The 17625-nt window shown below is 44.9% G+C and overlaps 1 protein-coding gene across 3 annotated transcripts in view; it reads left to right on the top strand.

Annotated features, from left to right (window-relative positions):
• The window catches only part of RXRG (retinoid X receptor gamma), a 52953-nt gene that overhangs the window by 3015 nt on the left and 32313 nt on the right, over positions 1–17625 (top strand). For all 3 annotated transcript variants that reach the window (XR_011248132.1, XM_069547639.1, XM_069547650.1), the window contains exon 2: positions 14522–14769. Coding sequence is in view for 2 of the 3 variants with exons in the window: in XM_069547639.1 (XP_069403740.1) it covers positions 14522–14769 (248 nt within the window). In the remaining variant the exon portion in view is untranslated. The remainder of the gene's footprint in view (positions 1–14521; positions 14770–17625) is intronic.

The raw sequence follows: 17625 nt of genomic DNA, 5'->3' as shown, positions 1-17625 counted from the left end.
AGCTGTGTGACCTTAGGCAAGATATTGAACCTCTCTGAGCCTCATCTCTAAAATGTAGTTCAAAATCCCATCTCAGACCATGGTTGTGAGCATTTAACGTGCAAATGCTTGAAAAAGCAGATATAGAGTGTTGTCTATATATTCAGTGTTTAATAAAAGTTAATATTTTTGTCCCCTCTATTCTGCCCAAGTACTAACATGAAAATTAATTTAAAAATCAAAAATTACTGTAGAATAATGAATTAGGAATCTGGGGAAATAAAATTAAATTCATAAAGACCCACATACGTTGCTGGTTTAAAATTTCATAATTGTGGGGGCTCTGGTATTTAGTGTAATTAAGTTTCAGACAAAAGGAAACGCAATGGCTGGGCCATGCAAGAGGAGGTTGATATAACCATGGGGTGGGGGGGGAGCGGGGGCAGGGGAAGGATTATCTAGGCTGTTGAACGTCTGCCCTGATGCTCCTTTTCCTCCCCATTCTTGAGGGAGGAGAACAATTATTTGGTTTAGTTGTACTGAGGTTTTCCATTGTGTTTGTATTTGCCAGCTAAGAGGCAGAAACATTGAGCAAAGGTAAGGGCCCCATCTGTAGGAAGGTCTGCCTGATAACTTGCAGAGGTGACAGAGGGGGGTGGGAGGGAGAAGGACCCCCCTGCAGGTGCTTGGGAGGCCTGAAGTCTGAAGCAGACATAGCCTACAGTCTCTCACTCCTTTCGCCCCAATGAGGCAAGTTGTACCACACATATTAAATGATTTAGTGTATAACCTCTGCCCTATTATATATTAGCTAGTGGAACTGCAGAGGGCTCCCGTGATTTCTGAGAATCTCTAGGGAAGCAATGTCACCCTTGGGAAATAACACCTGGGATTTGTGTCTGGGCTGTGCTTACCAGATATCAGACCATCCTCCCATCAGTGAACAAGACACTGGGCAAACTGGCCGCAGGGTGGAGACTAGCTGGGTTGCAGTGGCCCCACCAAGGTGCCCACTTGCCCAGCTCTGGTCTCTCCCATGTGATGAGGCAAGAACCTTTCTCTTCTTTTTTTCTGCCAGCTGCCCAGTAAGAGATTTGTTTGCCTGGATGAGACAGTTGCAGCCTCTAAGAAGATGGCAGAACAAATCCTGTAATCCCCCTTCCAATTGTGCAGTAATCCTCAGGGTGAAAAGGAGATCAGGGGAGAGGGGACTTGTCTCATTTCATTTAACAAGCACACAGTAACACTTACTAAGTGCCCACTACCATTGTAAGCACTTCACCATTATCATCTCATTTAATCCTCATGACAACTCCTTGAGTGGGTATTATTACCATCATTATTACACTCCTTTTATAGATGAGGAAACAGGCATTGTAAGCTGCAATAACTCATTGTAAGGTCCCAGAGTTGGAAAATGGCAGAGCCAAGGCTTTGAACCCAGGCAGTCTGGTCCTGAGTTCAAGCGGTGCTGAGCTGCCTCCCACAACTTCTGTGGGCCACAGAGTTGCCACAGGAAGCTAAGGCAGCCGCACATCCCTTGAAGGGATGAGGAGCCCCAAGCCAGTCACGCCACTGCCTAGCAGCTGTAGACACAGGAGCCTGGCCTCGAGGAGTAAAGTACACGGTAACTTAGCAGGCACTCAGGTGCAATAGCGGCCTCTGGAGAATTAATTGCTGGCTTATTCTGGGGGCCTGGGTCTTCCCTGGTGGCTCAGATGGTAAAGAATCTGGCTGCAATGCAGGAGATCTTCCCTGGGTCAGGAAGACCCCCTGGAGAAGGGCATGGTTATCCACTACAGTATTTTTGCCTGGAGAATCTCATGGACAGAGGAGCCTGGTGGGCTACAGTCCAAAGGGTTCCAAAGAGTCGGACTCAACTGAGCAACTAACACTTTCACTTTTTCCCTGGGGGTCTAATGATTTGTAAGAGCCCTACTGTACTGAGTCTGACCACTTGTGTGGAATAGTCCCCTTCTTACGTAATAGCCACAGAGGAGGGGTTGAGTTGGAGGGGGGTGTGTATGTGTGTGTCTGTGTGTGGAGGGCAATATGAAGATGTGGGAGGAGGGTGTGTGTGTGTATTTATGTGTATGCCAGAACATATTTTTCCCCTCCACAAATGTGTGGGTGGCTAATAGGGACTTACCCTGGAGGTAAGTGGTTAGGGTTTATGTAGGAAGGAATAAATGTTTATGAGATTTAGGAAGGAGTATATTTAGTCTAAACTATTTTCTGAAACATTTACAATCTTACCAAGAGATAGAGAGCTGAATAGCAACTGGGGGAAGAAATTATGCAAAGAGTAATCAAAATTCTCCACCTCTTCCTTCCCCTCATTATGTAGCTTCTGTATCTGCAGAGAACTTAGCCACCGGAGTTGGGTGGCTGGGGTGCCAGGGGCTCCCGGAGGAAGCTGCTATTTTTTTCTCTTATTGGAAAGTAGAAAACACAGAGGCCGAGGGAATCTAAGATGCGACTGTTCTAGAAGGCCTGGGTTTGGGTGGCTCTCTTGAGACTGACCCAGGTCTTGGTTCAGTGGCTGGTTATGGCCTCTGTCTCAACTGCTCAGCTCTTCTGTTGTGATGGGGAAGTGGCTGTGGTCAAACATATAAGCTAATGCATGGGGATGTGCTGTGTTGAGTATGTTGGCCCACCCCTAGGGGATCATTCCAGAGAAGTTTTGGTACTATTTTGATTGTCTCCCAGTTAGCAGTGAATAACAGCACGAGCTCTGAACAGCTCTTCACCTCTCCTCTACCCCCTACTCCCACCCCAGCTTCCCTGCAAGAGCTGAATCTTTAAAGCCAGAAAAAGACTTGTAGCTCATCTGAACTGACCCCTCAGTTACAGATGAGGAAACCAGGGAAAGCAGGTGGGGCTTGCCTGGGACCTGTGGCTACTTATGCTCTACAAACTGGGTTCTCCTGAGCACCCTTGGGGGCCACCTGTGGTGGCAGAAAGAAATGTGGAGGGAGGCTAAGCCACAGAGAGCCCTCCCCTCATGTCTTGGTAAAATAACAATACTACCAACTATACAGGGTCAAGGGTTAACATTCCACAGTATAGGGATTCAATAAAACAAAGGCTGGAAAATTGTAAACACACAATAAAAGTTGGTTTCTCTTTCCTACTTCAGAAAACTTGGAGCCTATGGTGTATATTCAGCTTAAATTTTGTATGAGGTTTTTCTTAGGGGAGGCATGCCCGTTCTTAAAGTGTCAGACTGTGCTCTATGAGAGGCTGACAAAGTGAAGTTAATAAGGCATCCATTCTGGGCCAGTTACAGAAAATTATATTTTAGCAAATCGTTCCAGGACAGACACTTGTGAGATCTGGCAGAAAGAGGGCAGTGACCTGGGACCTCCCATCCCTATAATCTTTAGGATAGCCTCACCCCAGGCCAGTGTCCTTAGTGAGTCATATTCCCATGAGTTTCCTCAACTTCAAATTGCACAGCCTGGGCCTGCTTGCTCCTTTTATCAGATACTGTAACTGAGAAAGGAGCGAGGGAGAGGGCAAGAGTTTGCAGATTCAAGACCAAGCTCAAATTTCTATTGGGATAGTAGAATTCAGCATCTGAGCTTAAAAAATGGAAAAGCTTGTGATCTTTTACTCAAAATACATTTACAAGAAGTCAGAGGACCAGTAAAGAAAGCGCTTGATAAACACATTGGGATGTTCCTTCTAGGCTGGCTGCCTGGGTTGCATTTCTGTGACTCAGCATCTCTTTTGTCTCTCCTTTGGTTGGTCCCCAATGTCATGGGGAACCAGTCTTGGAAAGGTTGGGGCTCATGATATCTGTGTTTTCTCAGTCCCAGTGACATAGGGAACAGGGCAAAAGTTAGAGATCACCAGGAGGGAAAGAATATTCCAGACTGCTCCAGGAGGGCCTGTCAATCTTTCAGGTAGCACACTTTGGCTCAGCATATGGTTTATGCAAGGGCTGTGTAGGACACCAAGAATTCAGACCCATCCTCTGTCCTGAAGGAGTATATAAACCAGTTACAAGCTCTGAAGTCTGTAGGACAGTTGGAGATGATTTATTTCTGGAGATGTTTTTTGTGGCTGAGGTTAAGAGAATGGTCCAAGGAATTTAGGTATTTAGGACCTGAGAACAAATAATACCATGCCCATTACCCAATGGTAACATTGCACTAAGGATACGGTTCTCTGTATTTTTAAATTAATTTTTATTGGAGTATAGTTGCTTTATAATGCTGTGTTAGTTTCTGCTGTACAACAAGTGAAGCAGCTATCCATAAACATATATCCCTTCTTTTTGGATTTCCTTCCCATTTAGGTCACTACAGTGCATTGAGTCGAGTTCCCTGTGCTAGGCAGTATGTTCTCATTAGTTTTCTGTTTTATACACAGTATCAATAGTTTATATAAGTCAATCCCAATCCCCCAATTCTTCCCACCCCACCCATTTCCCCTTGATATCCATACATTTGTTTTCTATGTCTATGTCCCTATTTCTGCTCTATGGTTCACCATATTTTAAAATAACTACAATCTTTAGAAGACAGTCCATATTGAGAGGCTAGGGAGAGCATGGGCTTTACAATGGCCAGGTGATTAAGGAATCTGCCTGCAATGCAGGAGACACAGGAGATGCGGGTTAGATCCCTGGGTCGGGAAGATACCCTGGAGGAGGAAATCGCAACCTACTCTAATATTCCTGCCTGAAAAATCCGATGGACAGAGGAGCCTGGCAGGATACAGTCCAAAGGATCACAAAAAGTTGGGCATGACTGAGCGACTAAGCACGCACTAACGACACACTGAACTGATGATTTGTTTGAGACTTCCCTCTTGGCTCAGACAGTAAAGAAGCTGCCTGCAATGCAGGAGACCAGGGTTTGATCCCTGGGTAAGGAAGATCCCCTCAGAATGTGAACAAGAAGCCTACAGAGACAGAGAAAGAGATTGAAGTCATGGATTCAAGAGCTGGGTGTGGGCAGAGTTGGTGTTCAAGGGCTTCAGGAACAAGGGGTTAGAGAGGGCACCGTAAGTTAATGCCTGGAGCGCTTCCTGGCCTTTGTCTTCATGGGCTGGTACCTGGCGCACCAGTGCAGGATTTGGTTTAAAGGAACAGACAGCTGGTCCTGTTTGGTGGAGCCCCTTCTCTCCAGTAACCCCTTGTGTCTCCAATATGCTGGGGATGGCACAATATCCATCTGTACCAGCAAGGTTCAAATTTGGTCCTGGGTAGGAAGGGTGGTATGTAAGCAATATGCCATTAATTACGTGCAGAGAAGCTGACAGAAATTGTGCCAGACTAAACTCAGATTCTAGGTCTTTAAATAATTCACAACAACTGCTTGAAAGGGTCCCTTTATCATTCTAAACCTCAATTTTCTAATCTGTCTAATGAGGAGAATTTCTTCCCTTCCAAGTACTCTGAGTCAGTCTGAAGGAGATCAGCCCTGGGATTTCTTTGGAAGGAATGATGCTAAAGCTGAAACTCCAGTACTTTGGCCACCTCATGCGAAGAGTTGACTCACTGGAAAAGACTCTGATGCTGAGAGGGATTGGGGGCAGGAGGAGAAGGGGACGACAGAAGATGAGATGGCTGGATGGTATCACTGACTCGATGGATGTGAGTCTGAGTGAACTCCGGGAGTTGGTGATGGACAGGGAGGCCTGGCGTGCTGCGATTCATGGGGTCGCAAAGAGTTGGACATGACTGAGCTGAACTGAAGCTTGGATGGAACAGAAAGGCTTCCAAGGAACTGCTATATCTGTAGCATCTAGCAGGGAGGATGAGATGGTTGAATGGCATAATTGACTCAATGCACATGAGTTTGAGCAAACTCTAGGACATGGTGAAGGACAGGGAAGCCTGGCGTGCTGCAGTCCATGGGGTTGCAAAGAGTCAGACACGACTGAGCGACTGAACAACAGTGGCAGAAAGCCTGGTACACAGTTAGGAGCCCTCAACAAGCATTTTTTTTTGACTGACAGAACCAATAATCGATATGGGAATACACAGCAGACAATTATAAAGAGTTTTACGAATGAAAGGCAGTATGTTCTGGATGGAATAAGCTTGGATGTGGGAGCAGAAGGCCCAGGGTTTTTGCCCTGACTGCACGACCAAGTCATGCAACTTCTCTAGAAAATGAAGTGGTTCCTGAAGTCCTGAAAGTCTAACTTCTACCCCCAAACAACATGGCCTTACTAATTTGTGATATTATTAATTTGGAATGGTGATTAAATTGATCATGGCAGGAAATAGTCTGTATTTGCACATTCATGAAAAATAACAAAAAAAGGTTTGTTAAGCAAGTACGACTGTGGAAGTCTTGAGCCTCTTTAAGTTACATTGGTTTCTAAGCAATTTTAAAAGAAAGCATAGTAGAAATCTCATTAGCATATTAACGGGGTGTTAATTACAAAAGAATCTTTTAAAGCAGATTTTATAAAATCCCCACTTAATAACCATTAGCTTGTGGTACTTGAAACACAAACTCTTCACGTGTATTACTTAGAAGTAATAAAATTGTAATTTAAAAGTAATCTGCCAACTTGTCACGAATTTAGACTGATTTTTCTCTCAATTGATCCAAATGAGTGAGGTTTTGCTATAATTATATATAATGCTGGTAGTAATGAGGCTGATTATCAATCTTTGCTGCTTTTCACTACCTCCATCATTGCAGGTTTTAGGGAAAGGGGTGGGGATGGAGGGAGAAGGAGGGATGGAGGGGAGAGTGGTGGCAGAGAGGGAGGAGAGGCCGCCAATCTCTCCCTCCCCCTCATCCAAGCGCTGGAAGAAGCAAGCCCCCGCCCCCAGCCGAACAGCCCGCCAGCCCTCCGGTGGGGCCCGCAGGAGTCAGGCTGTGTGGGCTCAGGCTGGCGGGCTGGTTGGAGCTGCACAGGGCTCATCAGCCGCTGCATCCTGTCTCCTCATATTCCTGCTGAGAGGCCACGGAGGCTGAGCCACAGGGGCCGAGGGAGTGTCTCTTCTCCCACATGCTCCCACCTCCATCATGGGTCTTCACTTTCCCCATTGAGAAAGCCAGAAAGGACACTGGTAGCAGAGAAGGCTTCCCATTAAAAAATGCAGTTTCTACTTGTGCTTCTCACTCAGTAAGAATTCAGCTAATAATGTGATGTCCACATCTGTTAAAAAGTGGAGTTCAATGCCTGTAAAATACTTTCCCATCCAGTCTCAGAGTGGTGGTACAGCTCAGACGAGTATGTGGAAGCACTTTTGAAAATGCCACAGCAGTTTAACTATAAGAAATGCATATGAGCCAGTCCTGGGCATCTGAGTGCCCCTTCTGTGGAAGAAAGAGAGAGGAAAAAGCTGAGTTGAACTGAGGTCTGGGTTACCTGAGGAAGGAAACCAGAGCTTGGGTTTGGTATGAGGGGCTAGAATCAGAAAGGAAATATCTTAGTCAGAAAGTACCAGGTCATGTACTATATATAAAATAGGTAACTAATAAGGACCTACTGTATAGCATAGGGTACTCTACTCAGTACTCTGTAATGGCCTACAGGAAAAGAATCTAAAAAAGAGTGAATATATGTATAGTTGAATCACTTTGCTATACACCTGAAACTAAGCATTGTAAATCTACTCTACTCCAATAAAAATCTAAAAGAGAATACCAAGTCAGAATCCTGAGAGAGGCCACAGTTGGGTTAGGAAGGGCAGAGCTGGGGACAAAAATTGGGCCCTGGGAAGCTAGAGGAAGGAGTACTCCTGAGAAACTGCTGTAAGGAGCCACGCAGCCAGTATAGTGTATGGTGCGGCTGGGGTTAAAATTCAGGTCTGCTGCCTTTCCTCTAGAATCAGATGCTACTTGTATAATGTACTAGCCATGCATGTTCTCTCAGGCAAGTTATTTAATTTCTCTGTCCCCCTGCTTTTCATTTGTACAATAGGGATGAAAGTTGGTAACCTTAAAGGGGTTTGTAGGAATGAATTCAGTCAGTATATGTAAAGCGTTTGGATCTATGTCTGGCTCATGGCAATGGCTTAATAAATATTATCTGTTGTTTTTACTTAGCAGAGGAGATGACATTTAAGTGTCAGTTGAGTGTCTTCATATTGCAGGCCTCCCTACCTCCCTTGCAGCCTGTCTGTATATTATAAGCCAAGTAGGGAAAAGATATGTGAACAAGTTTCCCTTTGACTAGGAAGGTTTTTGAATATTCTATGACTGTTAGGCTTATGTAACACATCCCTCCATTAGCAAAATGGAGGCAAGTTGGTTGTGAGATTGTGTCCACCATGACAGAAAGTAGATTGGGATACGGCCCCATGACATTCCCTTGGTTTCTAATGGAGAGTCCTGACTCTTAGAAATAGCAAGGATTTTTTTTTTTTTTTTTTTTAGCCTCTGTCCACTTCCCTGTGGCTGGGTGTTACCATTATTGATGATTCATCCTAAGTTTCCATTCCATCCTGAGGATGGGACAGTGAACTCTCTACCCAGGCACAGCAGTTTAGGGTGGAAATGCCAAGCCATTTGTTCCCTTGTCTGGCCAATCAGAAAGACTCATGCTTGACATTTTATGTTTACTGGCTGAGGATGAGGTTGCTAAGCAACTTCCTTGCCTTGGTTGAATTCTGTAGTTCTAAGTACCTGGGCTTTTCTTTCTCAATAAGTGCCCCCTCAACACACACATGCAATTTGTTATCTAGAGATTTCAGAGATTTTTGTTTTGGTAAACATAAGGAACATAGATTTCTCATGCAAATTATTTCTACCGATGGACTCCCTATATGGTTGTATCAGTTCACAAAAGAACTATTCCATTCACTGAAAGTGTTTAATCTCTCAGTAGTGTCCCACTCTTTGACCCCATGGACTATAGCTCGCTAGGCTCCTCTGTCCATGGAATTCTCCAGGCAAGAATACTGGAGTGGGTTGCCATTCCCTTCTCCAGGGGATATTCCCAACCCAGGGATCGGATCTACGTCTGCCACATTGTAGGCAGATTCTCTACTATCTGAGCCACCAGGAAAACTCATTCACTGATCAGTCAACAAATAATTTTTGAGTATCTACTGTATTCCAGGCACAGTGCTAGACACTACAATGATAATTGTGGTGAAATTTAAAATATGTGATAGCCAGTAGGGCACCAGGCATTCAGAATGGAAGTTAGCATGGAGGAAATCTCCATGTTGTGATGGATAATGGGGAGATCTGGAGGGTTCAAGGGGAAGGGTTGAGGTTGCTGGGATGATGGAGGGGCACTCTGGGCTCAGAGAAGTGGTTAATATTATAAACAACTGGTATGTTTGGACTAGCGCCTGGTGGTAGCTGTTCTTAATAGAACATTTACTCTTGGTGTGGCGTGGGTTAAACTCTATTTACATAATCTTCTACAATGGTATTCAAGCCAGACATAGGTCTCTCTCACCACCTTTGTAGTGCGGTAGGTAATTGTAGCTGCTACCCTGCACTAGTGGTCTCAAATGGTTTTAGCATCTCTGAGCTAGATATGGATACCTCCATTTATGGCTGAGGAAACTAGATCAGAGAGGTCAAGTTCCTGGCCCAGGTTTACATGACTGGAACCTAGGACATTTGGGCAGCTTCAGAGTCTTGTATTCCACATAGATGTCACTCTGGATGCTCATACAATGTACACATGGACTTCAAAATCAAACACTTTGCAGATTCCATAACCTCTTTGGTTCCTGGTGACACTGTCAGCATCTCAAACTGCAATCTGGAATCCCAAACAGCCTGAAGGGTTAACACGGTCCAGCTGATGATGACGGGGCCCCTGGGCAAGTGGTCTATACTCTCCCATTCCAGACCACCACCACCTGCACACCCTTCTTTTAGATGCCAGTGAGCTATGTCCTACCCACCTCAGTGTTCACTGAACAGCATTGGAAGGGATCTTAGGAGCCACTAGGTGCTGCCTTCTTACTGGGGAGAGTGAGCCCTGGAAGATGAAAGGCATTTCTTTGGTATGTTGCCAGGAGAGAAGAGAAGGTCCAGAGAAAGTCAACTATCCCTCTCCCATCAGATGAATTAATCTCTATAAAAATTATTGCTGTGCAAAGAGAATGAACATCTGAGAGTGGGCACAGTATGAGGGACTGATGAGGATCTAGAGGGCATGTGGTCAGGGAGCGAACAAAGCTGATAGGCTGTGGAGGCTGGGAAAACTGGGCTCCCAGCCTCTGCACAGGAGCCAGGTAGAAGCATTAGAGAAAACCTTGACTTTGGATTTAGACTAGAAACCAAACTTCTGGAAAACTTGTGCTAGCTGTAGTTTCCACATGGCCATGGTGGGGGGGGGGGTGGAGTGAGAGCTGAAGAAACTGATGAAAAATGTCCTAGATAGGAATGTTTTAGTGTCTATTTGGGAGAATGGATTCATTTTCCATTGAACAACACTTTCATCTTTATTTTCCACCTTTTCTAAAAGCAAAGCTATTTATTTCTAAGCAACAGTGGTCATTCATTGTGAGAGGCAAAGAATAAAAATTTGTGAAGATGTGTTTGTCTTTTTGAATTTTTCTTATAAGAATATGGTTATAACATAGCCCATCTCTTCTGGGCCATTGACTCAGCAGACATTTTAAAGGCCATGGTAAACCAGACTTTAACTGGCTGTTGCATTCTGTCTCAATATGCCATTGCCATCACTGAGTAATCAAGGAATATTCTGATCATCTTAATTTGTATTATTATTAATTATAATAAAAATAATGTAGTTTAAATTTCAAATCTCTTGCATCCTCTCATTTTATTCTGTAAACAATTTGTGAGTTTCCCCAAGCCCATATTTTCATACTTTTTGTACAGCTCATGTTTCTTTTTTTTTTTTTTAAGTAAATGATCAAGCTAGTCAATACTTTGGAGAAGGCAATGGCACCCCACTCCAGTACTCTTGCCTGGAAAATCCCATGGATGGAGGAGCCTGGTAGGCTATAGTCCATGGGGTCGCGAAGCGTCGGACATGACTGAGTGACTTCACTTTCACTTTTCGCTTTCATGCATTAGAGAAGGAAATGGCAACCCAGTCCAGTGTTCTTGCCTGAAGAATCCCAGGAACGGGGGAGCCTGGTGGGCTGCCATCTCTAGGGTCGCACAGAGTCGGACACGACTGAAGCGACTTAGCAGCAGCAGCAGCAGTCAATACTTTATTTTTATATGTGGAATAAAAGCTAAATTCCATATCTGTCTATATGTATTAGATGTTACAAATAACTACATATAATAATAGCTGCAAAAACATTAAATCAGTGTCTATACATAACTGAATCACTTTGCTTTACACCTGAAACAAACACAACATTATAAATCAACCATACTTCAATATAAAATAAACTTTAAGGAGAGTAAACTTAATTCATGAACACAAAACAAAACAGAACTGGAAATTTTGTGTTATTCTTCATTTCTCCCTCCTTATCTACAGCAAATTACAGTTCATGTTTCTCAAACATCATTCCTTTGTATACTGTCTTCATGATATTCAACATATCACATGTTCTTGTACATAGAAATTTTCTGAGGTCAGTTTACTTTTTTTTGAAAACTTAAATAGGGATTTTTAGGAAGATAATTTCCTATAAAAGATGGAAGCAGAGTCACTTGCTATAAACAGAAGGAGACAGTAAAAATGAAAATAAAATGATTAATATATTTTAAGCGTTTGCCACGCCACCTCAGATGTTCCGTATCGCCAGTGTTACAGGCTGCATGCCTTGCTAACTCTCAGATTGATGACTGTGTGAAGGGAAACCTTGTTCCTGTCTGTCCCACAGCTCTGGGCTGGTGTGAAGCACTGGACATCAGCCTGGAGATGTAGAAATGAAAAGCACAGTCCCTGAGGTCCATTTCAAGTAGAATATGCAGGGTCCTTGGGTCAGTTTTGGAAAGCCTACGCAGGGAAGGGAAAGTCAGTTTCCCGCAGATGGCTTGGGGAAGGACAGCTGTCATCCCAGCCAAGTTCACGGCTCCTCACCCATCACGTTGGGCTGGCTCCTAACTCACCTGTCACATGTTATCTTAGTGGCAGGCTCAAGGTGCACATTGGCCTCTTTAAATGTCACAGTCTTCCAGGGCTGCTGAAGAGTCTAAAATTCTTTCAGATCAGTGACCGTCTGGGAAGATTTTTGGGTTTTCTGGCTTGAGCTCTTGGAAGTTGCCCTCTTCTCTCTCCTTCAGATGAACTTTCAGCTCGAGATCACTTCATCATTGAGTCATCTTGTACTTTGTGATGTGGTGGCTCTCCAAATCATCTCTGCTGTCCTTGACAGAGTGCACAGGAGACAGCATGGGCTTCAGATTGACAGTTTGAATCTAGGATCTGCTATTTGCTACCTGCCTAGTGCCGAGTAACGTGCTAGTGGTGAGGATACAAAAACAGACACCGTTCTCCCTCTCAGTTAAATGGAAAATACAAGGAAATAACAACAGAAAAGGGCATCAAACCGGATTAAGAATACCAGGGAAGACTTCCTGGAGGAGGTGGTACTTGAGTTAGACCTTGAAGGAAAAATAAAAACTTCTAGACAAAGGAGATGGGGGCAAGTCATCCCAGAACTTGGAGCAGCATGGGGCCAAGCCTAAGTTGTCATTCATCTGTAAAAGGCTGAGATGATCTTCACAGCCCTATTGTCAAGACAGAATGAGTGAAAGTATGGAAATTGGTAGAATAAGTTGATGTATCGAAATTTGCCTGATGCTATTTAGGACACTCAAGAAGCATCTCACCTATCCCTTCGAACCCTTTGGCCACATCTCTGTGGACCCACAGCGTGTGGTTCACCTCAGTTGTGGTACTTAGAACACGGCAGTTGGGATTCATCTGCTTATGAGACAAGTGTCCCTGATACACTGAGACTCCTGGAAGGTTCTGGCCTCCTCAGACACAGGACTGACTGTTCTCTCTGCAAGTAGACCTTAGCTAAGCTAGGAGAGTGGGCTTCCCTGATGGCTCAGCAGGGAAAGCATCCGCCTTCCAAGGCAGGACATACGGGCTTGATTCCTGGGTCAGGAAGATTCCCTGGAGAAGGAAATGGCAACCCACTCCAGTATTCTTGCCTGGGAAATCCTGTGGACAGAGGAGCCTGGCAGGCTACACTACATGGGGTCTTGAGAGTAGGACACCACTTGGAAATTAAACAGCAATAAAGCTAGGAGAAGCTCCAAGGGCAACTCCAGGTTGACATTTTTCTAGTGAGATATTTATGTTTAAGAATTGCTGCACAGTTACACCTCCGATGCTCCACGTTCCCCTCCAGAATGTGAAGAGAATACCCCCTCTCTGCATCCTAGTCCTAGTACTATGGAAGTACCACAAAAGTTTCTGAAAGGCTTAAGACTGCCCTGTAGTTTGGCTCCAGGAGAAAGTGGAGAATTGGATGACTTCTCCGGCAGGCCAGGCTTACCGACCACCTCTCCCCATAACCTTCTCATGTTCCATCCATGAGGACAGCATGGGTGCCGTGCTGAAGCCTAGCACCTGCTCATTCTGAATCTGTTCTTGCATGCCAGCCACACAAGGAGCCGGCACTGTGAGTCCTGGTGGGCTGCTCTGCTGTTCTCTGAGTGTCTGCCCTGCTGCTGTGGACCCTAAAGTTCACAGCTCCTCTCTTCTGGAGAGAGTGCTCCTTGCTGGGCTCCTGAGATGGAAGTTGGGTATGCTTTTTTCTTTTATCTTGAGTTGCATCTAGCAGGGAACTTGGGCTCAACTTTTCTAGGAAAAAGTTACCGGATGTCATCTGTCACAGAGCCCATTTCACTTGTGGCCACAGCTTCCTATCCCCAGAGAAGAAACAGTCTGGGCAGGCCTGGTCGCACTTGGCTTCTTGGGTCTCTGTGGCCGCCGAGCCATGCCCAGCCATCCTGAGTCTTCTTCCCTAAGTGCTGATTAACCCTATGCTCTAGAGATTGGATAAGAACCTTATGGGACTAAAACTGCAAAAGCTACAGAGCGTGAAAGGCATGGTAACAGCCTCTGCCCTCCCCATGATCATCAGGGAATGTGTCCCCGACAGCAGGCACCGTGTTCAATTCTGAATCGCTAGCCTCTGATGCGGCACCTGCACCATAATAGATGGTGCATATGAATTCATAATTACATATGAATGAATGAATTTCTCCTGACTATAGAGGCCCAGCCCTACCCTTGTTCTCAGAGCAAAATGAGTTTGAGCAGGGAATTCTGGGAGCAGCCCGGACACCTGCTCACTCCACCCCCAACCTGGGAGTTTGGTACGGACTCACCTTCCCTGTCTGACTGGCTCAGGTCACAGTCCCCGCAGCCTGGGGACTTGTGGGTTATGTCCCCATGGCCCTGATTGTTGTTCTGATACAATTCAAGGTGCGTTCCATGTGGTACACCAGAGAACCTGTCCTACAGCAAGTCCTTTCCCCTTCCTGGTCTTTGCTGGCCTTTATTCTACCAGCTGTGAGAGTTCACAGGTGTGCAGGTAGGGCTGGAAGAAGGGGAATGATAGAGGAGACAAAAGGAGGGGACTCTGTCCTCACACACCATCCCTGTGCTCCCCTGGCCTCCCATCACCTTTGGTTTTTTCTCCTTACAGGTTCTCCCGGCCATACTGGCTCCACGTCCATGAGTCCATCGGCAGCCTTGTCCACAGGGAAGCCCATGGACAGCCACCCCAGCTACACTGACACCCCAGTGAGTGCCCCACGAACTCTGAGTGCAGTGGGGACCCCCCTCAATGCCCTGGGCTCTCCATATCGAGTCATCACTTCTGCCATGGGCCCACCCTCGGGAGCACTCGCAGCCCCTCCAGGAATCAATCTGGTTGCCCCGCCTAGCTCTCAGGTAGGTGTGCATCCATCTTCTTCAATGTCTTTCCAGACACCTTTAACAGGTTCATCCTGGTGCTGAGCCAGCACTCAGTAGGTGCTTAATGCACGCTGGTGAAGGAATCGGGTTGTCTGTGTAGGCTTCCCTCCTGCAAGACCTTCACTGAGTGTATCCTCAAGCAGCTGCAGAGAACTGACAGTGCCTCATGGTCCGGGAGTTCTGATGGTTCAGTCCTGGCTGTAATGTCAACATCTCTTAGGCCTGTTTGTCTTCCATGGGATGGACCCCCTTGTTCCTTCTCAACTCAATACTAGGTATTTTTCAAGTCAGTGAAGTGCCTGGTCCTTTCCTATATCCTGTAGGTGATACTGAAATGGTCAGGATGTGGTCTTTGCTCTCCAGGAGTTTACCATTGAGAAGCAGGTGCTGCACATGGCTAAATCTAAAACAAGGCAGACTGTGTTAAGTACATGTTATCTCTGAGATAGAGGCAAAGATTGTGGAAAATCAGGGGGGGAAACCCTCACTTTAGTTCCTAGTGCCTTTTGCTGCAACAGAGGCAAGGATGGATATGCATGGTAGACATTGTTTGCTGCTCTAAGAAAACTACAGGTTGGCCGGATGCTATTTATTTCTTTCTAGCAATGTCACACCGAGACCATCAACCTTCACTTCTGGGAGTGCTCAGCTATTGCTTCAGTGATGCTGCATAACAGACAATCCCCAAATTGCCATGGCTTACAAAAACACACAATTATTTTCTTACAAGTTTATGTGTTGTTTAGAAAAGTTCTAGATCCCTTCGTGGCTCAGGTAAATAGTCTGCCTGCAATGCGGGAGACCTGGGTTCAGTCCCTGGGTCAGGAAGACACCTTGGAGAAGGAAACAGCAATCCACTCCAGAATTCTTGCCTGGAAAATCCTATGGATGGAGGAGCCTGGCAGGCTACAGTCCATAGGGTCACAAAGAGTCAGGCACAACTGAGCCACTTCATTTTCTTTTTGGGCTTCCTGTGTGGATCAACTGGTAAAGAATCTGCCTGCAAAGCAGGAGACCTGGATTTGATCCCTGGATTGGGAAGATTCCCCTGGAGAAGGGAAGGGCTACCCTCTCCAGTATTCTGGTCTGTAGAACTCCATGGATTGTATAATCCGTGGGAATGAAAACCACAATCACAGAAAACTAATCAACTGATCACATGGCCCACAGCCTTGTCTAACTCAATGAAACCATGAGCCATGCTGTGTAAGGCCACCATGTAGGTCATGGTGGAGAGTTCTGACCAAACGTGGTCCACTGGAGAAGGGAATGGCAAACCACTTCAGTATTCTTGCCTTGAGAACCCCATGAACAGTATGAAAAGGCAAAAAGATAGGACGCTGAAAGATGAACACCCCAGGTTGATAGGTGCCCAATATGCTACTGAAGAACAGTAGAGAAATAACTCCAGAAAGAATGAAGAGACAGAGCCAAAGCAAAAACAACATGCAGCTGTGGATGTGAGTGGTGATGCAAATAGTCTGATGCTGTAAAGAGCAATATTGCATAGGAACCTAGAATGTTAGGTACATGAATCAAGGTAAATTGTAAGTGGTCAAACAGGAGATGGAAAGAGTGAACATTGACATTTTAGGAATCAGTGAACTAAAATGGACTGGAATGGGTGAATTTAACTCAGATGACCATTATATCTACTACTGTGGGCAGGAATCCCTTAGAAGAAATGGAGTAGCCATCGTGGTCAACAAAAGAGTCCAAACTGCAGTACTTGGATGCAGTCTCAAAAATGGCAAAATGATCTCTGTTCATTTCCGAGGCAAACCATTCAATATCACAGTAATCCAAGTCTATGCCCCAACCAGTAATGTTGAAGAAGCTGGAGTTGAACAGTTGTGTGAACACCTACAAGATCTTCTATAACTAACACCCAAAAGAGATGTCCTTTTAATTATAGGGGACTAGAATCCAAAAATAGGAAGTCAAGAGATAAATATAATAACAAGCAAATTTGGCCTTGGAGTACAAAATGAAGCAGGGCAAAGGCTAACAGAATTAACCTTTGAGAACTGCCAAGAGAATGCACTGGTCATAGCAAACACCCTCTTCCAACAAAAGAAGAGAAGACTCTATACATGGATATCAATAGATGGTCAATGCTGAAATCAGATTGATTATTTGCTTTGAAGCCAAAGACGGAGAAGCTCTATACAGTCAGCAAAAACACGACTGGGAGCTGACTATGGCTCAGATCATTAACTCCTTATTGCCAAATTCAGCCTTAAATTGAAGAAAGTAGGGAAAACCACTAGACCATTCAGGTATGACCTAAATCAAATCCTTTAGGATTATACAGTGGAAGTGACAAATAGATTCAAGGGATTAGATCTGATAGACAGAGTTCCTGAAGAGCTATGGACAGAGGTTTGTGATATTGTGCAGGAGGCCATGATCAAGACCACCCCCAAGAAAAAGAAATGTAAAAAGGCAAAATGGTTGTCTGAGGAGGCCTTACAAATAGCTGAGAAAAGAAGAGAAGCTAAAGGCAAAGGAGAAAGGAAACATATACCCTTTGGATGCAGAGTTCCAAAGAATAGCAAGGAGAGATAAGAGAGCCTTCCTCAGTGATCAAGGCAAAGAAATAGAGGAAAACAATAAATGGAAAAGACTAGAGATCTCCTCAAGAAAATTAGAGATACCAAGGGAATATTTCATGCAAAAATGGGTTCAATAAAGGACAGAAATGGTATGGACCTAACAGAAGCAGAAGATATTAAGAACAGGTGGCAAGAATACACAGGAAAACTATACAAAAAAGATCTTCATGAGTGAGGTAACACTACAATGGTGTGATCACTCATCTAGAGCCAGACA

The sequence above is a fragment of the Ovis canadensis genome, chromosome 1, assembly GCF_042477335.2.
Source record: "Ovis canadensis isolate MfBH-ARS-UI-01 breed Bighorn chromosome 1, ARS-UI_OviCan_v2, whole genome shotgun sequence".
Classification (NCBI taxonomy): Eukaryota; Metazoa; Chordata; class Mammalia; order Artiodactyla; family Bovidae; genus Ovis; species Ovis canadensis.
The sequence above is the reverse complement of the archived record's forward strand: the minus strand, read 5'-3'. Positions and strand labels throughout refer to the sequence as shown.